The following is a 26,757-nucleotide window of genomic DNA, read 5'->3' on the forward strand; positions in this document are numbered from 1 at the left end:
TTAATTTTTTTAAAAAAGTACACAACAGGCTGGTTAGTAACAAATACTTGCTGAATAAACAAATGGATAAATGGTGTAGTATTTCCTAAAGTTGTTATTTTTATTTTATTCCAGGGAGCAAAACTATATAAAGTCCATGACTATGTCTCCCACTTGGTAAGATCCTCTTGGGCTGATGGGGTGGAGTTGGGGGTGGGGGCAAGTAAGGGTGGGGGTCTGTGTAGGGCGGGGTAGAGGTAGGAGCAGCCTTTCCTACAGTGGCTCCACGGTGAAAGAGGACTGGATCTGTCGGGGCTGCTTCCACCCAAGCTGGAGACAGCAGTAGCTCTGTCACTCTACCCAATACTTTTAAGCCACATTTGGTGGCTCTGCAGTAGCAAAATGACTCAAAGTAAACAGTCCTCAAATCCCCTTCTCCAACTTCTCTCTCTTCTCCCTCTGCAAATCCAGCACTAAACAAAAATGCAAGCGGATCCCACCTACACCTACATTTTCAAGGAGCAGTTCCTCAGGCCACAGGATCCTCACAGACCATCAGTTGACGAGGAAACACGTTCTGGGGCCTCGGGTCTAGAGTACTATTTATTTGTACAGCCAGTAAGTTATTAAATTTGGTTCTTTGAACTTTAAAAGTTCAAGTCTGGACAAAGAAGAAGTTACTTGTGGAGAAAATCTAGGGCACACAAATGGAAATGACAAATTAGATTTACATGGCTGGTGTTTAGAAATCAGCTTTTTAAATTTCCTTTCATAAAACAACACCAAAGATATATTTCTCCCCAACTTTCAGTTTATGAAAATCTGTAGTTGAATTTTTTAAAGAAAAAGTACAAGCTAGAGCTTGTTAATATCTGCCAAACATCACAGGGCTCGATTAGGTATAATTAAACACAAATGAAGTGAGCAGCACTGTAATTAAATAGCAAAAATGAATCTTTTTTATGCTTGAAATTACATTAATTTTTGTGTGTGTAACTTTCTTCATATGGATGAAAACGGTTTTCCAAAAAGTAGATGTCTTTAAAAATATGAGGCCAAACATGCACCCATGTGGAGAGAAGAATGCTGTTGTTTACAAGAATTAATTTTCTCACATTAACTAAAGTCACCCCAATAATTGGTTAGAAAAGCTTACTTTGAAAATCGTGCCAGAGACTTGAAGTCAGTTTCAAGTGGTTCATGCAAAAACGATTTACTGCTGGGAGGTGATCATGTTAAAAGCACATTGTTGGCATTAATGCTTGGCAAGCAGGAGGGGCCGTGGCTGGGCAAATTTTAGACAGTAAGAAGTAAAAGTCTAATGTGGTCACTGCAGGAAAACAAAACTTATCCTCTCTCATATATCCCAATGGTGTTTATTCTCATGAGCCGAAAGGACGGCTGTGTAATATTCTTACCCACATTCACTGCTTGAAACACCTAGCATGTACTTCTTATTGAGCAATGTAAACAACATTTTGTATTTTTTGCCTCAGAAATAGGAAAAAGACACTATCAATTATCCTTCTCATAAACTTTCAAAAACTAAACCCTGTAGGGAAAGAGAGAAAAACTAAATATGGTTCAATGGGTAAATTACACAAAACAGACTCCAAATGGCTCACTGATGGGTCATGGGTGCTCCCAAAGATATAAGAAAACTATTTATTAAGCTGAATTACTAAAAAGAACCTAAATAAGAAGAAGTGATGCTTGGGGCTTTCATGGAGGGAACTGGAAACCAAAAGAGCTGATGAGATGAGACTGCTCCGGATGGCACAAGAGGGCACACAAACAGCAGGTACCACCTGGTATGAGAAGCCACAGGGATGGCTCTCATTTGGCAAGACCAAACAGGAGCCATGGAGGAACAGAAACAGATGGGTGCTTGGAAACCAGTGGCCAGGATGGAGGCTCGAAGGAGGAAGGAGAGGATGGAGGCTTACCAGGGAGGAGCTCCAGCACTGCACACGAGCATTAGGTCAACACAATTTGGACAGCTATCTGTCCATTACAACAGCCATGACCTCATGTGGCAAAACTTTAATTAAAATGAAATGAAATAAACAATCCAGTTCCTTGGTGACACAAGCCACATTTCAATATGTCTTAAATAGGAAGTAGAATAATAATATATATTATTATAATATATTTAGTATTCCAGGTAAAAAGTAATTCGTTATTTATAAATGTAGTCATCTGACAAGTTAAAAAGTTTAGCCTTAGTCAAAAGATTACATTTTTCCCTTGATTTGTAAAATGGGAAGTGATAACCAGTTAAATATATTTGTTAATTTATCTGATTTAATATATTCAAAACTACTTTTCTTTCCTATGAAAGACATATTATTGTTAAAAACTTAATAAAGGCAGCCGAAAAAAAGAAACTGCAAATTACGAATGGACAGTTTAGAAATTATAGGCCCAAAATAATTGCTTATAAAAACTCAAGCTCTTTACCTTGATTAGTTAACTGGGAAGTAAAAATATATTTATATTTTCATTGGCATGTCTGATTCCTTTACCTCTCTTATGTTTTGCATGTTAGACCATGGGCAAGGCTCAGTGCTAATTTATCTGCTAAGAGCTAAAACCAAGATAAAAGACTTGGTGGAATATACTATTGATAAAACACACAAATTTGTTAAATTTTATATCACTAGATTTAATTGTCACCCCCCCTCTCCCAACTATCTGAGGCTGACTGATTCGTTCACTGCTTTAGCAAAGATTTGTTCTGTGTCTGCTAGAAGCTAGGTATTCTGTGTAGATAGTAAGGATGGAAGCTGAATGAGCAGGTCACCTGTCCTTGAGATGGATGATGGACACCTGAAGTCACACAGGCAAATGGGATGCATTTATAACATTTGTGCATTTGAGTGCAGCTTAAGAATCTAATATTTCAGTGACATCATTACCTTTCCTTTTATTCTTTCTCACTCAATTTGTCCTGGTCTTTATTTTAAGTGAAGAAAATGATAATAAATATTTAAATAAAAATTAATAAGTACATAAAGAACTTTTTGAATTGCTTCCCTTTGGCTGCTTCCAATGTAATGGGGTTGGACAGCTATTTCAACGCTCAGGGAAAAGTGCTACCTGGAGAAAAATATTTCTCTGGGTGTCCTTAGAACATTATGAAATATGGAAAGTGTTATCAGATAATCTCGGAAGATAGATTTTTTTTAAATAAAAAATATTAGAGTTGATAGTACCTTCATTGTCTGGTTTGATTCTCCAGGAATAATTTTGAGGTTATAGTCTCTGGATTTTAAGGATGAAGGTTAGGGATCAATTTCTTAGAAATGATTTACTCAACTTGGCATCTGTAAAGTTTCATTTAGATTTTCACAGAGGTTTGGGACATAAAGAACTTTTGAGGGGTGGAAACATCATCGTCTATTTTCCTCTTGGGCACTATTGCATTTTTAACTATGTTCACTGAATCCTAGGTATGCAGATCTCCTATAAAGAATATTTATACAACTCACAGAACAAAACACATGTCTGAAAATGCATGTTACTAAAATCCACAGATTAAAATATATCAGCTGAGATGCTACAGTTAACTAGACTGTCACACACAGTTCGATGGTCAGCCCGTTTCAATCCAAAGGAAAGCCCAGGATACACAAAGCCACCACTTATTTAACACAACAACCAGAGAGAGGCCATGCGCCAGGAATTACTGTGGAATGCATAAATCTTCGTGTCCTACTGTTTGTAGATCATTGATCAAAAATCTATGAGTGACAACACTCAACTTTAAATAATGGCAGTCTGTAGGGGCAAAGGACTTCTCTTTTGAAAGTAACTTTAAATAAAAAGAAAAACATTTTGTTCCTTTTCTAAGAGGAAGACTTTGAGGCTTTATTTAGAACAACAACAAAAATGATACATCAATTCTCCACAACTTGTAACATCTTCAAAAGGTCAGAAAATAAAGCAAATAGATGTAGAGCTCTGAACCTGCTCTCAAGAAAGAAGAGCCCCAAGAATATCCCAGACTCAGAAATATGCTAGAACACATTGTTTCTTAACAAACAGTGGTTAAAATTAATATATGTAAAAATGATCCTGGGAGTAACATACGCACAACCTGGGGATATTGATAATACTTGCATTGACAAAGAAATGTTCAAAACATTGGTTTGGAAAAGAACTGCTCTCTTGGAGCATCGTTACTTAAGACACCATGGAGCTCTACTTCTTAACTAGCAATGGCAACATTCATTTTAAAAAAGAGGTTTCAGTACATGCAAGCATTATCACTTTCTGTTATCAATTCTTATTTTTAAATCTTTAGTAGACTATCGATTCTTTTTAATTAATGCAAATAAACCTTAATAATCCTATTCTTTCAATAAAATACAATAAACACCAAGTTATATAAAACAATGACATTTATTGAATTCTGGTTATTAGAACCTACTGCTTTTATCTCAGTAAGACACACAGTCAAACGTATTGAAGAGGAAATTGTGTTCTATTTGGCTAAAGTGAAAAAATGAACCAAGAATTCTGCCATGGTGTCCACATCTTCACTAGTAATTAACTAAAAAATTTAGCTAAAAAGAGTGCATTTAAAAAACACAGATCTACAACTTAACCATGTACACCATACCTTAGACAACTCCATGCCTGGCCCACACTGCTTGCAGAGAACACAATTTCCAGACTGATCCCTGAATTCTTGTTGTCTACAGTCCCCTGTTTCACAAATCACTTTACATACCTGAAAAAAATGTTTTACAAAACATTATCTCAAAGTAAATTAATTGCATTTTTTGCAAGGAAGAAATAATATCATCACTATAATTCCCACAATCACTGAATGTAAACATTAAGTCAGAGTGAGACCAATTTAATTTTCACTTTAGGAAGAAAAACCACTTTTTTAATAAGTCAATGGAACAAATAAATCAATATGCCTGATTCTTCTCTGTATTCTCTGAATGAGGTCTCCTGTTTTCTTGGAATCAACTGCTATCTTCCTCTGATACATTTCTGAGGACCCAAGTAGAAATTACTTAGGAGATGCTCTCTTTTCTAGGAGGATGTATAAAAGAATAGTCACGCAGAGACCCAAGGTCCTTCAGCAATCTCAAAAATTCTGATTTCCAAAACTATATGTTTTGATCATCAAGAAATATAAGCCTTTTCAAGGATAATAAATTAATTAATTAATTAAATCAGTATAGCTATAGGAGCTTTGCTCTTATCCTTTAGTTATATCTGTTCTAGTTCTGATGTAGAAGTTTCGACCTTTTCCGGTGAACTGCATTTATTTAGAGATTGTCCTTCAAAAACTCTTGACAATTGTGGGATCAGTAAAATTTTTGATGATGATAATAGTAGCTAAACACTCTGAAAGATTCCAAGTAAAAGTACTATGTAAATATGAACTTATATTCTTACTGATTACCATTTAACCATTTAAATAGGACCTAATGATATAGTTTGGTGCACAGCATAGGACTTAAATGGAAAGATTATCTATTTTGGCAAAAACAAAGGTTGTAAGTCATTTTCCAAAATATAGCCTTTTTTTTTCTTGTTTTATCTAAAAACCAGTAAATTCACTTTATATATACTATCATCCTACAAAAGTGTGTTAATCTGCTTCTTAACAGTATTTTGTAAAAAATGTCAGAAGTAATAGAATTTCAGATAGGTGACAATATTCAGTTCAACCTTTTATCATTAGCAGGACTGCCCTCAATGACATTCCTGACTGTAATTGTGTTTTCTGAAATGAAAGTTGAAAACCTAAGGAAGCACTGGGAGAACAGAGACTGCTATGGATAAAACCTATCACACATAGGTGCACAGAGAATTGTTTTTGATGTTTATAATAATGAGCAATTATTCAGTATAAACTACCTCCACCATGTAGCAGGAATTTCTGTAATGACATCTGCCAGCATCCTTATATAAAATCAAAGACTGAACCTCCAGAGCAGGCAAGAGGGAGATTTCAAGGTGGAATTTAGGACTAGAACATGATTTAGCACTAAAGGTCTAATAATCTCCTTCTTCCTCTCTTAACTGCCCTTGACTATCAATCTTAGAGGAGTCTGATTTTATTTGAGAGAGGTAGGAGATTCCCTCCCCAACAAGGCGACTACAGTGGCTTTGAGAAAGACATTCCCCAACCTCCCTCCTAGGCCTTCATTCCGATGCTTAACTACCTCAACTGAAGGAAGGGAAGCTTTCCTTACATCTGCCTGAATCTCATACTCCAAATGCACCCCATTTCCTCTAATTTTGTCTTCCAAGAAGACTTTAGGTATTGCCTTCAGTGTAAATAATGTGTTTCATAGTTGTAGATCATGATTATATTTTCAAACTAAATTAAGTTTCAATTCTTTTGAATACCTTCATAGATCTTTTGTGTCAAGCTTTCAAACATGAAAATTCTTCACCTGTCCTTAATGCTTTTTGGAACCAAGGATATAAAAAACTATATAAAAGTAACAGAACTTTCAAAAATCAATTCTAAATACTTCACAAACTGTATGAGTCATGGGCTCTAAGTTAGACGCTATGGTCTTGTTAGGATCTAGGATGTGTTGTGGGAATGCCTGTAAACCCAAGGCAATAATTATCATGGAGCTGTAAGTAATGTTGTGATTTTGACTTCATCTAAATTTAAATAAAATAATTTTAACAATTGTTACAAACATCCAGATGCAGGAGCAATCTTTGATTTATTAATTAAATATAACAATTATAAAATGCTATTTGAAAGGAAATTTTAAAATATGGAATCAGACATAAAAAATTGTTTTGGTACCACTTATATGAATTCTTTCACCACACTCTTTTTAAATTTCATTTTATTTATTAATTTTTAGAGAGAGAGGAAGGAATAGGGAGATAGAGTGAAATATTAATCAGGTGCTTCCTGCATGTGCCTCATCCAGGGATCGAACGTGCAACCTGGGCAGGTGCCCTGACTGGGAATGGAACCGGCGACCTTTTGGTGCACGGGACAATGCTCAACCAATTGATCCACACCAGCCAGGGCTCACCACATTCTTATGAAAGTAGAGTTGACTTACCAAATAGGCTAGTAAAACTACAATGGTGAAAAATGTTTTCTCTTGTTCTAGTAGCACTTTTAAAGCCATGGTTCTTATTAAAGTATTTATTGTTGAAGAGTTCTAAAAGATAAGAAGATACAGATAACATTAATAACAATTAGTGACTGTGCTCTGTATTTACTGTATAATGTTTATTATTTTCTTATATATACTAGATAATAGTATTTATGTTTTAAAAAGAATCACCTTTAAAAAGATACAATAAGCATATAATATATAACTTTAAGAATTTAAGTTATTAGAGTTAACGCTTTGTCTATGTACACACTATATGCAAAACTCCTACTGGTTTTAAATTCCTAGGCCTTTGTTTTCTACCCGAGTATCTATAGTGTCTAATCTACTTCACCCAGTAGGGGATTACATTTAAACAGTGAGTACGTAAACCTTCCATTCTATGGATTCAATCATCGAAAACGGGAAAATAATAGTGATTAAAAAAACAATTAACACCTGCTAAGCACTATGTGCCAGGTACGACTTTCATCATGTTAGATCATTTAATCTCTACAACCACTCTAGAAGGTAGATACTATTGTTATCCCCATTTTAGAGAGGGGAAACTGAGGCTCAGAGAGAGCTGAGTCACTTGCCCAGGGTCACATTGCTGGTAAGACATAGAGCTGGATACAAATGCAGGTGGGTTGGCTTCAATGTCCCTGTGTCACTATACCCTGCAAAACAATCTGGATCATGGACCTTCAGCTCCACTAAGAAGCAGGCACAGCTAACATTTGTCATTTGTTCCCCAAACCAGTTCAGTGCAAATTATATATTAGCAGAAAAAATATGCACTCATTTAAAAACATCTAAAAATCTCTTACGAGTGATGAAATTGGAGGCACTAATGTGACATTTCAATAAAAGATAATTCAAGCCTCTTTATCTTCACCAGAAAGGATCTAAAATATAGAAACAAATCTGGTTGTTTTTTTTCCAGATCCAGACAATAGCATGGGAATAGACTTTTTTTTAAAAGAAGACTTATCTGGTGGATCCATCTATCAGGTAGAGAAACAAGGGTTCAGTTTCCCTTTAGGGTTGAATCTTCCAAACCTAACAGAGACCCAGAGCAGATAATCTGACTACTTAAAAAGAAAGGAGAGCAGAGAACCAGACCTCTGGGGCAAATAGCTCAAGAAAAACAGTAACAATAACAAACAATAAAAAAGGAAGCAGAGTTGGGCAGGTTGCTGTGTCAACTGCTAGCCAAGCAGCCAACCTGGAGTATGCCTGAACACAGCACAGACATACACAACCCAGATGATCCAATTTTAGCTCCCTGAGCAGGTCCAATCATCAGGGCAATAAAAATATCACTTTTAAGTTTGTCGAATAAATGACTCATTTTTAGTGAATTCAAACAGCTTTTATTGCTTTTCCAGCTTCTTGACGATAGCCTTTCTCCCCCCTTGCATATCTCAAAATCACCCAGCAATTACCCAACCATTCAACTCTCTGCTTGTGTAGACACAGGATTGGGGTCAGAAGATAAAATCACATTCCATGAAAGGTATGCTGCAGGTTATCTTTCTCCACATGATCCCCCAAATTTTTTAATGTGCTAATTTTTCAAAGTGAAAAGCAAAACCAAATCATTAAATCTATATGGAATTAAACTAATATGGAAAAGGAGGTATATATACCAAAGCATTTACACAATATATGAGAAAAAAAGAGATGGATGGAGTCATTGCATACCATAATTGAGCAACTAGTTTGGACAGAATACTCTCTTAGGATCCTGTACTAATGACTGAGGAAGGCAGACAAATACCGCAGCATATTCTTGTAAAGGCAATCACTGACATACACAAGTTAGAAGGCATGGTAATATGATTTTGACTTCATAACATACACCTATTTTATGTCAAAATATTATCAATGGTTAGTTCATATTGTGGCACTCTTGGTGAATTTTTCCCCTTTTTCCTAAAAATTCTTTATAGTGCAAATATTTCATTAATAATGAAAAAAAGCTAAGTGACATGGTCCTCCTTGAAAAGTTCATAAAAACCATATAAACACTATCAAAGAAAGGAGAAAACTGGATAAAGTGCTATGATTTTTTTTTTTAATATTACAGATGTCCCCTTTTTATCCACTGATCCCCTCCACCCCACATCTATCCCATCCCCAGGCCTTCCCCATACCAACATCTGTGTCCATGGGTTATGCTTATAAACATATAAATTCTTTGCTTAATCTCTCCCCACCCACACCCCCCTCCCCGCCTTCCCTCTGAGATCCCTCAGTCTGTTCCATGTTTCTATGTCTCTGGATCCACTTTGCTCATCAGTTTATTTTGTTTATTATAGTCCACATATAAGTGAGATCATGTGGTACTTGTCTTTCTCTGACTGGCTTATTTCACTTAGCATAACACTCCCCATTTCCCCTCATGCTGTGCCAAAGGATAAAAAAACCTTTCTCTTTACAGGTGCGTAGTATTCCACGGTGTAATGTGCCACAGCTTTTTTGTCCACTTATCTACTGATGGGCACTTGGGCTGTTTCCAGATCTTAACTATCGTAAATTGTGTTGCTATGAACATAGGAGTGCATAAATTCTTTGTGATTGGTGTTGCGGGTTCAGTACTATGATTTTTGCATCACAAAATGTTTTTTTAGATTATAGGGTAGAAAAAATTAATGAAACTATACCCTGTGTGCTGACTTGTATTGTTCTCCCAATACACATGCTAATTTGAATAGTCTGAATGGAAAATATAAAAGTAGCATTGCCCTACCTAAATTTCCAGGGGTACAGGTAGGTTTGTCCCCACAAATTATCTTCTAAACTTCTTAGCTTTGCCCCTGTGCCTTTTATAATTTCACCCGATGGCCTGCCAGTCTCACCACTGGTCCATCCAGCTCAGCCCTACCACCATTTTTCTCCTGAATACCTGTAATTGTTCCCTTGTGCACAGGTCCTCCTTGATCTGGAGGGCCTTTCTCCTACTGAATCCCTACCAGAACCAGCTCAGTTGTCACCCTGCTGTCCATAACAAAGCACAAGGAATAGAGTTGTTCCTTATGGCCCCTTCTACAGTCACATACAGCATCTATCATGTTCCACAGCAATTATGCTTATTTGTGTCTCAGTTTATTCACTAGATTATATGCTCTTTAAAACTGGGACAACACCTTATTACTCTCTGTATTCTCAGGGTCTAGCATGGTGCCTGGCACATAAAAGGGCTCAATGAATGCTTGGGAATTAAGTGAAGAAGCGCATAAAAAGGAAGAATATTTTGTGGAAAACAACGTGAAATTTGGTTGCACATAACAGACTTAATTCTTCTGTGGTGTACAGAGTAAACATTCTAATATATACATATACATATATAATCTTATTACACCTTCAAGGCATTAAGTAATACAGTAATATATTTGTAAAAATCCAAATTCACTTTTAAAAATGCAAGATTTCTTACATTGGGAGCTGGAGACTAAAATGCACCACTGAAATATGTCACTTCTCTTTTCTGTAACTTCCCTTTCATCCTGGCTTTTTATACCAAGAGGCTGGGAAATAATTTAGGCTGAGTAGATTATCCTGACAGCAGTCAGGATGCTCTAAAGTCCAGGTTTACCCAATATGGGTAAAAATAGCCTGAGTTTTATTGGGAACTGTCAAGGAAACATGGCAATTAGAACACCTGGATTTTCAGTCCCATTTTGAAACTACACAGCTACAGATAGAAAAATGAAATCTGTTTCCGGGGGGGCCCTTGTGAGGATTAACTGAAATAATGCAAACAAAGTGCCTAGAACAGATTAAAAGCGTAATCAATGGTGGTGCTGATGTTGTTACTGTGTCTGCTGTTCTTAAGAACACCACTTACTAGCCGTGTGACCTGGACAAGTTATGGAAAGTTCAAACTTTCCAGCATGCCGGAAGTGCTAAGTAAGTGTCAGCAATGATGGCTACTGTTATTAATGTTATTACCATGAAGATCAAAGGATCCAATGTATATGACAGTGTTTTGAGATTGTAGCCTGTTAGACAAATGCGAGACATTTTTCAGAGGGTTTTAGACCTTTAGACATATAGGCTTGCAGAAAGTATCTGAAGACTAAGAATCAATCCAAAGTTAGAACTAAGCATTTCTAATGTCAAGTACTGTGTTAAGGCTTCATAAAAATAGAGCTTTTCCCTACCACAATCTAAAGTAGATATTTATCCTTATACAATGGGAGGGAAAACTGTGGGTCAAAGGACACGTGTCCTAGTAAGGGTGGAAACGAATTTAATTCATGCCTATTGACTCCAAGCAAAACAGGGCTCTTGCCCATTCTGCCAGACTGACTTCTGGTTGTTCCTATGTCACAGCATCCAATGACCCCTTCCATTTGGCATAGAACTACATCAACAAAACTGATCAACAAAAACAAAACAATATAACAAAGTAATACATTTCATAATTTATCCATTCAATACACCCTGATTAAAGAGTTATTAAGCGCCTGAAAGGAGGCAGTATCTGATTAGGGAGGACACCTACAAAGGTGCGCTATTTTTTAAAGAATGGTTTATTAATTTTTAGAGAGAGAGGGAGGGAGAGAAGCATCAATGTGAGAGCACAACATGGATCAGCTGCCTCCTGCAAGCCTCCACCGGGGACAGAGACCACAACCTGGGCACGTACCCTGACTAGAATCAAACCGGAAACCCTTTGATACACGAGACAACGCGCAACCAACTGAGTCACACCAGCCAGGGCCAAAGATGCACTTTTGAGGGCACTCCCAGCTTAGCAGAGGTAGTAATATCTCCTAAACATCTTTTAATATAGCCAGGTTTATGTAGAAATAAACAATTTGGCTAGTGGGGTGTTAGGAGTGTGACTTTGAATTTCTTGGAATAAAATGAAATACCTTAAAGAATGCTTTGGCATTCATAAAAAGCAGGAAAATTTAATGAAATAATAAGTGCTTAAGTACTAGTATTTGAAATTAAAATAAGTCAATAAAAAGGTACTTATTAAAATTGGCTTTAATTTCTGGGAATTCAGGGTCTGGCCCAAATAGAAAAATGTTTTTATATACTTCAGTATTCTATTTATTTGGGGGTACTTATCAAACAAGAGACATACAAATTATTGATATTATGCACAATGGGTCCACTGGGGTTGTCATAGTTTGCCAAAATACACAAAATAGACAACACCTACTAAATATCTGGCAACCATTTTGGCAAAATGTGTGCAGAGAAACTTGTCCTAGCTAAGCAATAAGAAGAAGACTAATAATTCCTAGTTTACTGTATTCTAGGAGTATGGGATTTCTGCCTCACTATCTGATATTCAACAACATCCTGCACGGTGGCCGCATCAGGAGAACCAGGCAAGCACAAACATTCTGTTAAGCTACACAGAAAGTGGCTACTTATCAAGCTGCTCAGGTTGCTCATTTGAATGAATGGTAACTAACACGAATGTGTCCTAATTGGCTAGCCTCTAAAGGAGATAAATCCAACAGATGCTGAAATGCACACCTCTTCTACTTCCTTATCCAAACCATGAAAAGCTGTGCTGGTGTGTCACCAAAGAGGCAGGGCCTCAGGGATGGCAGTTCACAGGAGCCCAGCTGGGAAGGAGCAGTTCCAGGTCACATCTCCCATTGACTGGGCAGGCCACTGGATCCCAAACCACTGTGGTTATTTCAACCTGCACTTCCCTCAACTGTTGCTCCCTCTTCGGTCCTGGGGCCTTCCTATACTTTCATCTACCATGCCTGGCCCCCAATTTATCAAAGTTCTTCTGGGATCTCCCAAAATGGACACCTCTCCTTTATTCTTCCATAGCATCCTAGACTTATCGCTCTATCTCAGAGCATAATTACCTGGTTATTTCTTTCTCTTTGTAGCTCTTGTGCTGCCAGCAGCAGCATTATTTTCTGCAGTCACCACAATATTAAATTTTAAAAGTAAGTTTTCATATTAAAAATGAATAATTTTCTTGAAAAATTAGAGAATTTGGCCACCAGGAGTTCCACAACAAAGCAACATGAGCTATGGCTGAGCATCAGTTGTTCCTCACATAGACAAACATACTTTCTAGGCTCCAGTTTCCACCACTTCCTATTGTCACACAAGGTTTCCTTCCTTCATTTTATCACCAACCAAGCCACTGGAGTATACCACCAACTATTACAGTTTGAGGACTTAATGACAAGAAATGTGATCTTGCTCTACAACTGTAATTCACCCAAAAATGTGCCCTATACATGTTGAATGAATGAAAAAAATCATTAATTAGGGCTAATATTTTACCTCTTAGGGTTGTTGTAAGGACAAAAACAATATATGTGAAAAATATATGCACCTATAACTTGAGATTGAAATATAAGTTACTATGATAGAATCCAACTTAGGTCAGGACCCCATTTCTTGAAAATAGTGCTATAATATTGACAACGATCACTAAGGAGGAAGATCTGGCACTCAGATTTCTAATTTTAATAAATCAGTAAACTTTCTGAGAAGGATATTTATTTTTGATCTTATAAATGACCCAACTATATGACTCAAAATAATTCCAATAACCAGGATAATTTTTTCAGAATAAATTAATTTTCTTTACTTTCCCATTCTTTGAAAGCCACCTGATTTATTATTGAACACGAGTGCATGCAACAGGTAATAGTTTTTCTAGTAAAACTATATTAACATTATGTAATGCAATATATCCAACTCATACATTTTTCCAATATGCAATTAGCTGAAATATATTTTTTTAAATCAACATTAAAGTAAACTGGCAGGCTTACAATTTATAAAATCAGCATTGAAATAAGGCCTGTGCTATACATACAGAGCTTTACATTTTATCTTTATTGATTTCAGAGAGAGGAAGGGAGAGGGAGAAAGTTGAAATATCAATGATGAGAGAGTCGTCATTGATCAGTTGTCTCCTGCACGCCCCCGACTGGGGACTGAGCCCACACCCCGGGCATGTGCCCTGACCGGAAATTGAACCACGATCTCCTGCATGCCTTAGGTCGATGCTCAACCGCTGGGCCATGTCTGGCCGGGCCCGTGTTTTACATTTTAATGGTGTAGCATGATGGCCAAGAAATACTGTCAGTCCCACATGCTAAGAGAATAAACAATCAATTAGAAACTCAGGGTACTGTCATTTCCAAACAGGACAATAACCACTATAGCCTCTAGCATTTCTGTACCTTAGCCTGCAATTTCACTGTGTTCTGAAAATTGTTCTTCCTCCATCATGGAGTTGGCAGCACTTTCTGCAGCCTAGGAAGCTCACAAAGCTGTGATAAAAATGTAATAAAAATATACATATTGTTGTTGACTAGGAAATGAGAATGATTTTCCATTTTTTTCAAATCATGAAATATTTTCTACTAAAAACTCTATAAGCTATAAAGTGTTCTGTTAAAACATTAGGGACCTCTCACTGTCAGGCTCCAATAATTTTTTTTTAACAGAACTTAAAATAGGATAGAATTTGAGACTAATTCCTTTTATGTCTCTGAGTTGCAGACTATCACCTTTGCCTTAGGAAAATAACTGGCATACAGTGTTCTCGAACTGTTCAATCAACAAGCATATTGTAACTAAGGTAATTTTCACAAAATTCATAAATGTTTACCCTAAAATACAAATAGAACAATTGCAGCATTAAGGAGTAAGGGCAACTCAAGCACTGACACAGTCTATTCAAAGAGAATTGTTCATAAGCATTTCTAGAACACAGCTGTTTAAATTTTTATTTTAGAAGTGAGTCTGGATAGATTCCAAAACCACTCTCCATAACATTTGTAGTGTTCTTCTCCAGTATATAAGTAGCCCCCATTCTTTTAGAACTTCCTCATATTAGACCCAGCCACGCTGACTCAAGAGTGGCTAAATAACATTCATTTTCAGATATACAAGTTGCTTTGTCTCCTATAATTGCTGATAGGTGGTTCTTCTCTTTTTAAAACCCAGGTTTTAACATATTCTGTGATGTGTGGACAAGAAGATAACCCAATACTGTTTAAACATCTTACTTTTAAATGTAAACATTTTAGACAGATAACATATGATGAATAAACCAACTGCCCAACCAGTAAATCATGAAAAGAAATTGTGTTCATACTGCTTTACTGTTCTTTTTCTTCAGCTAGAAAATTACTTTAAAAAGGCTACGACCATTTACTACTTAGCTGCCATGTGACAGCGTATTTAACTGTTTAACTGTTCCTGGTGCACATTTACTCAAGGTGGGTATTCTTACTCAACCTGAAGTCAACACAGAGATTGTTAGCCTTCTCCAGAATTTTAAATGCTTGATTTTACATATTGATTCATCAGACTGAAAAGGGCTTGCCTTTTTCCTGCATTAAAATGCCTGCAGTTTTTTGTTCATGTCGTGTTCATTTTTGAATGGCAGGACTGACTAATCGCAGGGGACTGGGTTGAGCATGAGTTCAGAGATTAAAGTAGGTTAAAAAGAAGAATCAAATGAGTGTTAGCAGAATTCCTCACTTATGTTCCAGAACACCTCACTAGATTCATATAGTAGAGCTATAACTAGTAAATTAAAGTAATACCTTAAGCACAACATGTGACTACTACGTGACTCAATTCTTTTCCCACCCAGTTTTCCAGGTGGGCACTTTACATTGCAGTTTCAAGTGCATAAAAAGCCTTGATATGTCCTTAACTTCACAGTCTAGATCCAGCCTGAACTCAGAGTCAAAAGACACTACCATCAGGCCCTGGCCGGGTAGCTCATTTGGTTAGAGTGTCCTCCTGATACGCCAAAATTGCGGGTTTGATCCCTGGTCAGGGCACTTACAAGACTCAACCAATGAATGCATAAATGTGGGCAACAACCAATCTCTCTCTCTCTCTCTCTCTCTCTCTCTCTCTCTCTCCCCTTCTTCTCTCTAAAATCAATAATTTAAAAAAAAAATTTAAAGTTGAGAACTCCAAAGAACTTTAAAAACACACACACTCCCATCAAAGAAACAAATTCCATGAATGCCCCAGAAAATACTAATATAACATCCCAGAGTTAGCACTTACTATGGGGGGGGGGGGGAATCTAAAGTCAATAAAGCCATGTGGCCTCAGTAATAAAGTAAATGTCATAATACATTTTCATGGGTTAAAAAGTAAAGAACTTACAGAGCTCATGATAACACACCATGCATTGATGTTAAGGCAATATTTTAAAATTGAAATGGCATCTCTATGCCTTGTATTATTTTCAGAACAATTTGATAAATATTATGCAAAGGAAATTTCTTTTTAAGTACCCACATCTCTGAATAATGTCAAAAACTGTTTTCTATGGTAGGATTTAATTCTCACCCCCTCTAGTTACATATCTTTAAATCAGATAAATAAACAGTGCTTGAAATAAAATATATTTTTAAACAATCATTGAAAGTAGGATTGGCAAAAACGCCTACGGTGAGTCTGCATAACAGAAAACATATTGAGTAAATTCTGAACTAATGCAATATAAACGTCCCTTTTACATAAAGTATCTGATTATGAAAAAACAACTATTAAAATAAATTCTTCTGTTTGCATAAGGCACATTTAATAACAAATGTTTCCTGTTTACATAAAGAAATCATCTTCTAGTAAAGAAAAATTGTCACTGTAGTCAAAACCACAACTTCATAAATATTTTGAGTTAAATTGTTTCAATTAAAGAAATAGCAAACAATGCTTATGGTGTTCTTTGAAAGTTGAGTCCTTTTATTAAAGTGCAAAAAAAAAGGTGACATGGATTTCCTACAATGGTAAATGTAGGTTTGATGCCTAGTTCACTACCAGCAAAACAAATCATTGAAGAGTATAGTAGCTACATTTTCATTCCATGAAATGGCATCAGAACCCTGACAAGGGCTGTGAAAGCCGACCTTTCTCTCCAATCTGTTACAAGCTCTACCCATCATCACGTACTAAGAAATAAGCTTATATTTGCGAAACTTTCTTTTTCCACAAAGTGAACATGTTTACGAACCACTTACAAATCTTGCGAACGTTCTCCTCCCGCCGCCTCCGCCCCGACTGGGTAGTCCGGCCTGCGCGCGGCCGCCCCGGAGACGCTCGCTCGGGGCGCGCGGGGTGCCGCGGGCGGGGGCCGAGCGCGACCGGCTCGAGGCCGGAGTGACGCCGCACGCAGGCTGATTTACATACTTACACACGTTTGCCTTACAAGCAGCCTTTATATTTACAAGATCCCTGGAGAGAAAGACTAGGTCCGGTCATTCCGGACGCCAGCGGAGACCAGGATACGTTCACACCCTCTCGTCCCTCCCGCAGCTGCGACCGAAGCTCCAGCGTCCCAGGAGCCTCCTCCCAGAGCACCCCAGGGTGTCACTCCTTCCCGGGGTCGCCCTGGCCTAGCTCATTCCCCCACCCCCGTATTCTGCGCACGAGCAGCCCTAGCTTGCCCCTCTCCCTCAGTCGGGCAGCCGCCCCTCTCAGGGCCGCCATCTCCAAGGGACGCACCGAGGGCGAGGGCGAGGGCGAGGGGCAGCCCCGCGAGCGGGACACCTACCTTCCCTGTCACCTGAGGCTCCGCCCGCCGCGCTGCGCTCAGTGCCCGGCAGGTCCCAGCTCCAGTCGAAGGCACAGGGGCGCGCCCCAGGGCCCGGCACGGGGTTTGCGAGGGGTTCGGAGCTGGGCCGGGGTCCTCTGCCCGCAGGCACGCGGATCGTTCCCCGGGACCGCCCGACCGGCGCTCTCGGTAGCCCGGCAACGGTCACAGCCCCCGGGCCCCGCCCCCGCGCGGCCCCGCCCCGCGCCTCCCGCCCCCTCGGCGTCGCCCGCCCGGCCCCCTCCCAGGCTCCCGGCCGCCCCGCCGGCCCGCGCCGGCCCTCCCTCCGCGGCCGTGGGAGCTGTGAGTGCGACCGCGGGCGGGGTTGGTAGGGACGCCAAGACCACCGAGAGCTGGACTGCGTTAGGGCAACTGCCTTGGCGAAGAGAGGGCGCCGTCCTTTCTACCTTGCACGTGTTTCCCCAGGACTTTTGTGCCTTTCCCTTGCGGATCACAGTCTACCCAAGGCCCGCTTCAGCATATGAGCGAAGGCCTCGGGAAAATGGTGTAGCACATTTGCTCTGGTCTATCAAAATTATGATGACCTAGCTCACCAACAGGCGCCTCATTCATTCACTGATGGGTCTTTCCAGCAGATGCTCACCCAACGCCCTTTCAGGGTGTGTGTGCTAGTTCACTGGGTCTACCTCCTACACACCAAGACCAGCCCAGCCCAACTCCCAGGTTTACTCGGTAAACTCAGAGCTGCTGGTGATGTAGGGGAGCACAAAGCCTAGGCTCCATGCCTTCGTTAGTACTTTGTATAAGGTGCTGACACTTCTGAACTTCAGTGTGTTAATATATGAAGCAGAGAGGTTACCCACTTTGCAGATTTGTTAGGAGTGAAAGAATTATGTATGTAACAAAAGTACTTTTGCAGCAGTAGAATGCTATAGATATATAAGCAATTATTGTTTTATCTGTCCAGTTAGTGAACAAATGGACCAATACCTTCAAACCCAAGATACTGGGCATGACTTCAGTACAAAGAAGCATCCACCATACCTTATGTGTTGGTTTTATTTTCCCCACATGACTGCAAGTCTCTTTGGATGCAACCAAATCCTATGTTTTATATACCCCAAGACCCATACGGGCTTCTCAATAAATATTTGTTGAACGAATGAATAAGTTATTAGACTTAATTACTGATAAACACATCTCCTGATTCATACTGAGAGCACTGTAGTGTTGTACTAGTTACTTGTGAAAATACATTAAAATATTATCATCCCAAGTGTCACATGTCAAGGTTGTCTACTTCAAATCTAACATGGCCAGAATGTAAGTCACAATAATGACTTATTTGTAAACGATTTACAAGTCATATACATTAGCTTATTTGAACCTCAAAGCAAGTATACATTTCCCTGGCCTAGTAGCCATTACCTAGCACTACCACAGACTCGGCGTAACGCACTAACTTGCTCATTATTATATTCAAGTTATCTGTTTGTCTGGGTTCCTCTCCCCAACTAGATTTCAATTTCCTGAGGGCAAATTTTATTTTCTTAATATCCCAGAGCCTAGCTAGCATGTAGAATACTAAGTAATTTGTTAGAGCTGAATTACCGCGTCTTCCTTTGTAAGGACTCACACATTCCCCCTTCTTCCTCTTTTTCTCTTGGTCCCACCACTTCCACCACAGTATAGGCCCTCCCCACCTTTCACTTGAACATTGCCCCTACAGGGTTTGAATGCTGTAAAACCTTTCTCCCTGCTGCTTTGTCCAGTGGACCTGTTTCACCCTCCCTGTCATTACTGTCACTGTCCAATTAAATGATTAACATTCCTCATTATAAAGAATGGCTTCTATACTCCTTGAATTAGCATTCAGAGATTTCCAGGTTTGGACTCCACCTTCGTTTTCAACCTTATCGTTCTCTCCTCTAGACTGTATACTTTATATTCTGGCCAAACTGGAATGCATGCCTTCCCTCAAAGTGCTCTGAACTTGCCCTTCCTTTTGCTCTCTAAGCTTCCTCTGCATGCTCACCTATTTCCCTTACCTCTCTGATGCCTTACTTAACTGACTCCTGTTTCAGGACCGACTTAAAAGCCACAACTCTCAGGAGTCTCTCCAAGATGTGTGGCCTTCTTATTAGAACGATAACACTTGCTGCATTCTTTCATGTGTCATAACTGTGACTGAGATTTCTTCCTCAAGGAATTAAACAGAGTTCTGCTTTCAGAGAAGGGGCATATTTTGTTCAAACTTGTAGCTCTAATAGTATCAAACATTCACATAAATGTTTAATACATGTTTTCTGAGTGGAATTTATTCTGCCAGCTCAGGAACTACCTCTTTGATTTTAGCCAAATGTCCTTTCTTCTCTGGCCACCTTTTGTACTTAGAGACAGTGACCACAATGTAGTTGCTTAGTTTTTGCATCATTTCCCATGTATAAGATTGATCTACCCAGTAAGCTTGTTAGATCACTGTGGAGACAGATCCTATTGGAACACACTTGGGCTTTGGCATCAGTTAATCTGGTCGTAGATGCTAATTTGCCATTCACTAGTTGCATGCCCTTGGAAAAGTTACTTAATGTCCCTAAATTTCCATTTCTTCAACTGTAAAATGAGTTGTTTTATTGGTAGTTATTAAATAAGATAAAGTATTGAGATCACTTAACCCATTGCCTGGTACATAGTAAGTGCTCACTCAGTGGCAATCAATATTAGCAGCAGCATACCTTTTGTAGGGCAGATGATGATTATCAGTATATAAATGATAATCAAAATGATATTTGACAGTGGGGACAAAGAGCATTGAACCTCTGTGCTCTAGCGATTAAATAAATCTTATTCTCTAAAGAAGAGGCATGTTAAGTTAATAAATACTCCCCACTTTACCTCACTTTGAAGGTATGTATGATCTGGAGACAGTATCTGAAGGAGAATCCAGGCCCACAATTAAGCACCAAAAGTGGTACAAAAAGAACTGTATGACCCCTAGGCTCATTCAGAATGAAATCTATGCTTAGAATTGGGGCTGCAAACATGTTTCTCCCTTTAAAAAAGTGACTATTATTAATGGGTTGACATTTTTACTATATAAACCAAATTGCTCTACCAACATCTTGGTAGAGGTATTGTTGGCTAACGGGTGGTATTTCTGAAGTTAGTTTTAGCAATATCTAAGCTGATGCAAAGTGTTTTTATTTAGTATATTCTCCCCCCAAAAGTTGAACTTACCGAAGTAGCAAACTTCTTGAAAAATAGTTTCAGTGAGAAGCTATCTCACTGGAAGAAAAGTTAATGGAAAACTATTTGACTCTCTAGTAATCCCTAGTGTAAATCACTATTCCTTGGGAAAATGGAGTATAATGCAAGCTACATGAAAATCCTGAATTTTGTATCTTAGTTCACAGTGCCTGTACCTAGTAGGTACTTGACAATTTGCTGAATGAATTAATGAATGGGGGTAGGAATCTCAAAGAATAACAAAGTTTGCCAAATATAGTTAAAGGCCCTCGCTGGGTAGCTCATTGGTTTAGAGCTTTGTCCGGATATGCAAAGGTTGTGGTTTGATATCTGGTCAGGGCACAAAGAAGAATCAACGAATGACTGTATAACTATGTGGAACAACAAGTCAACATTTCTCTCTCTCACTCTCTCTCCCTTCCTCTTTCTCTAAAATCAATCAATCAATTTTTAAAAATCAAATATAGTTAAGAAAATAAGGGAAAAGAATAACCAGGACCCAGGAATTTAAGTAATTCCCAACATCCCTTGCTGCCAATTGTAGACTATTAGTGTATGGTTGGGGCCAGGTGTTGAGTGACTTGCTGAAGGTCACACACCAAGTTAATAATAAAGCTAGAATAAAAATCCAGGCTCCCTGAATCCTAATATAATCTTCACCATACTGTTAGTGCATAAACCAGTATAAATGAAAGGGCCAAGAAGGTTATTTATTTAGTTTATCTAATGTCAAATCATGATATTTATAAAGCAAAGTTTTTGTAAGTTGTAGCAATTGCACTGATCTTTGTGAGTTTCTGACACCCCTGATGGCCACTCTTTTCATGTGTTTAATGAGAAAAGAAACAGGCCATTGATTCTCCTCCTCTCCTTCCAGATAAATATGGTGAAATCCTCTGTGTATGGCTGAATTAAGGAACAGGCTCACTAGGCAGTAGCTAGGCCATAGGGCTGCCAAAGTATTGGAAACACTTAGCAGGATGGAGAAAGCTGTAGTTATCATAACTCAGAGAGAGGATGGTTTATGTTGGAAGGAATGGTTTGATAACTTGTTCAACACCCCCACCTCACCCTTCTCACTAAAGAGCAAAGTTTAGTCACAATGAATGGTGTTAAAGTACCTCTCATTCTAAGGATACGAAACTTGGTAACTTCTGAATGGTGATTTCAGCAAGTGGGTGGATTTGGAGCCAAAGCTGAATGACTTTGGACAGTAAAGGAGAAATTAAGCACAGCCACCAGGGAGCCTCCTTCTGCCCTCCTTCGTTGCCCATTCTTCTAAATTGGGCTGTAATTTTAGAAGTAATTTTTAAAGGATTACTCTTTAAAGGGGAATCAAATTATTAATTTTTCCAGGTTTCCTTGGACTGGCCCTGCCATCAAAGGGAAGTCTGACCAAACCAAGTGTGAATGCTTGAGTTTGGTCCAGTCCTGAAGCAGAGAAGGAATGGATTATGACTTAAGGTTATTTATAGTTGAAGATTTTAGGCCAACTGATGGAAAGCTCTATCAAAAACTTCTAATAGCTCTCATAAAATATATCAAAAGAAAGAAAAGAAAAAAACGGAACCCATCTTTTTAGCCAAGATTTTGGCTACAATGTTTGCTAATAGTTAAGTTCAGCTCTATATAATTCTTATAACAAAGAATTAACTGCTTAGCCCTAGAACAAAAGAACCCAGATATAGTGCTACCATTTAATTAGCCCTGTGATCTATCTAGCACATGTTATTTGACCCCTCTGAGACTCGCTTTCCTCATCTGTATAATGGGCATGACAAACCTAATTGTACATTTAAATGAGATAGTGCTTTTATAAATACTGTTAGAGTGCCTGGCACATAAGTACTCAATAAATATTACTGAATTAATTAATAACTGATGAATTAACAAATATTAATGAATATTACTAAGTAATCATCTATAAAGCTTTATATGAAACCTTTATGACAGTGATAAGACATGATGAACAGAGATCTTTTTGGACTCGAGAGCCGTGTATATGTGTACAATTTACAGTCAATACATAAATTTATTCACAAAAATATACTCATTTTTTTCCAAGAAAAGAACACAGAAAGAGTTAATGAAAACATTTTCAAAGATTCTTAATGTAATCATGAATCCATATACAAATTCATATATGGAATACAAATGTTATATACAACACAAATCATGTACAAACCCATATTGAATTTGCAAACTGAAATCTCACAAAATCCCACTGGGTATCTCTTTTGAAGAGTAAAACCTTTAATTAAAAATTAAACTTTTCATGGACCCCCCCTGACATCTTCAATTCCTTGGAAACACATAAAGATATGCTTATATAATGCCAAACTTATATATACACATACACACAGGCACACAAGTATGTATAATTCCACATTGCATTGATATATTAAATTTGGGGAGAACATTATTTTAAATGGTATGATAAATTATGTGTAGCAGTAATTGTGTTTAGACTGCTTAGAAATACAGAAGCAAAAAGAACAGGTAGGAAATAACCAGATTAATCCAGTTGACTGACATATCTATCAGGAAAACAAACAACAAGTATTGCAATAAGAAGTGGCTATCTCTATGATTCAAACCAACACTATTCTCTGATCAGCTACCCAGTGCATTTGTTTTAGCAGTTGCTGGAAAAAGGGCTATGCATGGTGAACTAGAAAGCATCCTGGACTTGCAAAACTAGCCATGTGACCTTAGTTAAGAGAGTCAAGTTACTTTTTTCTAGTCTCAGTTTCCTCATCTGTAAAATGGCTATAAAAATTCCACCCTGACTATTTTATGAAGATGATTTGATCAATTCCCTCATTTCCCCCATGAGAAAACTGAGTAGTAAAGTGACTCTCTTAAGGTCACATAGCTAATCAGTGACACAATCACAACTAGAAATAAGTCTTTTGAAGAGTTGGACTTTCTACAGTAACAAAGCTGCCATTGAAGCATTAGATAGGAAAGTGCTTTGAAAAATGTAACATAAGGGTTTTGTTCAGTAGAAGTACTATGGAGTGTATCTACTTAAACTATAATCAAGATCATCGTGTGGCAATAAGAAATGCCTTTTGAGACTGTACCTTACATTCAGCAAAAGCCATCTTTCTTTTAAAATCAAATAGAATCTGCTTCATTTCTCAAGGAAGACACAAGAAGTAAACAATTAACTGAATTAATTCAGACACTAAAGTGGATTTTCAGGGACTTGACTTGCCCAAGCTAGTTTTCTACAAAGTCTAAATTAATCAGATAATTGCTAATTCTTCCTTTTGTGTTGTGCTGCGTAGAGTCTGCATTTGTTGACATGGACCTAGTAACAAGAATAAACAGTCATTTAAAAAATTTTTAAATCCCATATCTGAACTAAATGATCAAGTTCCTAAGCACACTATTTCTTTAGGCATTTTCTCCAATCATTACTTTAAAAGCTTAATTTTCTTTATCTGAATGTGAACATTAATACTGCTTTTGTGATATTAAGAGAACTTTTTAGGCAAACAAACAAACAAAAAAATCAACCTAAACTGATAATCCAGGATATTGTGAACATGCTTTGTTATACTGTCAGCAAAACAAAAACTTAAATGCCTCTCCTGGCATGACTATAAACAACATTTAGTCTTCTAGATTCAATTCTTACTGACACATTGAAAAAATATACTCAGCTTAGTATGGTTTAAAATAATCTTCACTTAATAGCTATCAATATTTAAAATTAAGCAAACAATGCTAATTACCTTCCTAATATCAGGGGGAAAGTTTAGAAAGTAATTTAATTAATTGGTTCTGAAAAATTAATTACATATGTAATGAGCCTCATTAGACCTTTTCTGTCCTAGCCAGGTAGCTCAGTTTGTTAGAGCATCCCAATATGCCAAGGTTGCAGGTTCCATCCCTGGTCAGGACACATATAATAGTCAACCAATGCATAAGTGCATAAAATAAGTTGAACAACAAAAATCTATGTTTCTTTCTATCTCTCTTTCCCTCTCTCTCCCTTCCTTCTTCTCTCTCTCTAAAATCAATAAATAAATAAAAAAGAAAGAAGAGACCTTTCCTGTTTCATCAGAATTTCAGACCAGAGGATGACTGGTTTTTTCACTTATAATTTCTTTGTGGTTCATAGAGCATAAAATAGACTGTTGGTTGTGATGATCATTAAAAATTTTACCCAAATAAATTTAGGACTACAACATTAAAATAAACTGACCTGAACGTGGAACTCTTACTTTTTTACTGTATTAAGTTCTTGCATCCCAATGTAAAGATTTTATGGGGGGGGGGGGCGGTGGTTACTGAACTGACAAAAAACAAAAGACAAAAACAAACCCACAACAGTTTAACTTTCAAATTTAGCACACCAATATATTTTGGTTTTGCCATGTTGAGTATGAACTAAAGTGAAAATGTAACTAAGAACTTTATGTCACACAATAACTGTTGATTACTCAGTTTTCATAAACAGTTGACCAATTGTAATTTACAACAGCTGTCAATATACACTTAAAGTAAATGTTAATTTAGGAATATCAAACTTGTAAATGTTTGTGTAAATAAGGCTTGTGCTGTTTTCAAAGGTTACGGAATAGCACTAGAGGATTTTAAAACCAAACTTAGCCCCACTTTACCCTCACTGTTTTAAAATTCTTTAGTGTTACACATAAAAAGCTGTAATCATACTTGAATGCATTTTCAGTGATTCCTTTGAGGATACAAACTGCATAGAGAAATGTATCTAATAGGTTTACATCTTGGAGGTGAGAGAATAAATAAACTACAAAAGCAATATTGCAAGAGATGCGTTGTGCTCTTTTATATAAGAAAACATTGGCATCAAGTAAAGTCCCACCGCCTGTTTACTAAAAAAAGTAACCTGTAAATACCTAGAGCAATTATAGCTCACAGACCTCAGGCTCTGGAGCATGGGTTGTATGCTAAAGTTAGCTCTCTTCTTTTTTTGTCTTGTTTGAACAACTCATTTCCAAGTAAAATTTGCATGACCGATTGCAAACCCTTTTGTACAAGCTAACATGGCAGTATCTCATATTTACTCTGATACAGATATAGAGCATAATGTAGTAGTCAAATACAGAAATGCTTGTTTTTAATTGAGTAAAACCATCTTTTTTTTTAGAACACACAGGAAAAGTGAAGTGAAAGCTACAACAAAACATAAAATGCTGTACCTGCAACGTGCTGAACTCTTTCCAGTACTCACCCTTCCGGCAACTTAGTTTCTCCTTGGCAGCACTGCTGTGCCAAATGCTTCTACCTTCCCAAAGCACAAGCCCAGACGAAACTTCAAATCCAGGAAAATAAAATTAACCATGCAGATCAAAGGCTGGGGAGCAGGGAGATGAAATGCCCGTAATCTGATCTGTGATCAGTTGCAGAACATCAAAGGCAGAGCTAAATTTATATATAAGCAGGGATATCAAGAAAGTTCACTTTCAGCAGGTAGTCACCCTCCCGCCTCTTAGTCCAAAAATTCTTTTGTTTAACATGGATCACGTTGTTTTCCTCCCCCCACCCCTCCCCCCTTTTTTCAAGGAGGCAATACCGGTGGTTCTCCCAAGCTTGGGCTGAGTGGCTGGATCCCTACCGTAGCCTTGTCGGTTCCCAAGCTGTGTTGTGGATTGTGTGCTGAAAGCTGCCTAGTGCCAGCGGGTTCTGCTTTATCCCTTTCATCTCGCTGAACTGCAGATCCCATGACATCATTCAGCGCCCTGGGACTGGTAGGAGAGCTATAATTCAGCCTGTGGGGGAGTACAGCTCAAGAGAAGCCAGTTCGCCTGATTTCTAATCACGTTAGACTATTGTGCCTCGAGCAGGACAATTTCTGTTATCTGCTTCCCAGTTGGAAAGGTCAGCAATTGCTGTTGGACGATT

The 26,757-nt window shown here is 38.0% G+C and overlaps 1 protein-coding gene across 8 annotated transcripts in view; it reads right to left on the reverse strand.

Moving 5' to 3' along the window:
• TNFRSF19 (TNF receptor superfamily member 19) overlaps nt 1-26,555 on the reverse strand; it is a 93,795-nt gene extending 67,240 nt beyond the window's left edge. The window contains exons 1-4 of one of the 8 annotated variants that reach the window (XM_081127178.1): nt 26,471-26,555; nt 26,087-26,277; nt 7,044-7,145; nt 4,604-4,714 (exon numbers count right to left, since the gene is read on the reverse strand). In XM_081127178.1, coding sequence (XP_080983304.1) covers nt 4,604-4,714; nt 7,044-7,112 — 180 coding nt within the window. In that variant the 5' untranslated portion in view covers nt 7,113-7,145; nt 26,087-26,277; nt 26,471-26,555. The other 7 variants (XM_081127182.1, XM_081127176.1, XM_081127177.1 and 4 more) reach the window with 7 other exon arrangements.
• Nucleotides 26,556-26,757: the final 202 nt, after the last annotated feature.

This window comes from Miniopterus schreibersii, assembly GCF_964146895.1.
Source record: "Miniopterus schreibersii genome assembly, chromosome: 2".
Lineage (NCBI taxonomy): Eukaryota > Metazoa > Chordata > Mammalia > Chiroptera > Miniopteridae > Miniopterus > Miniopterus schreibersii.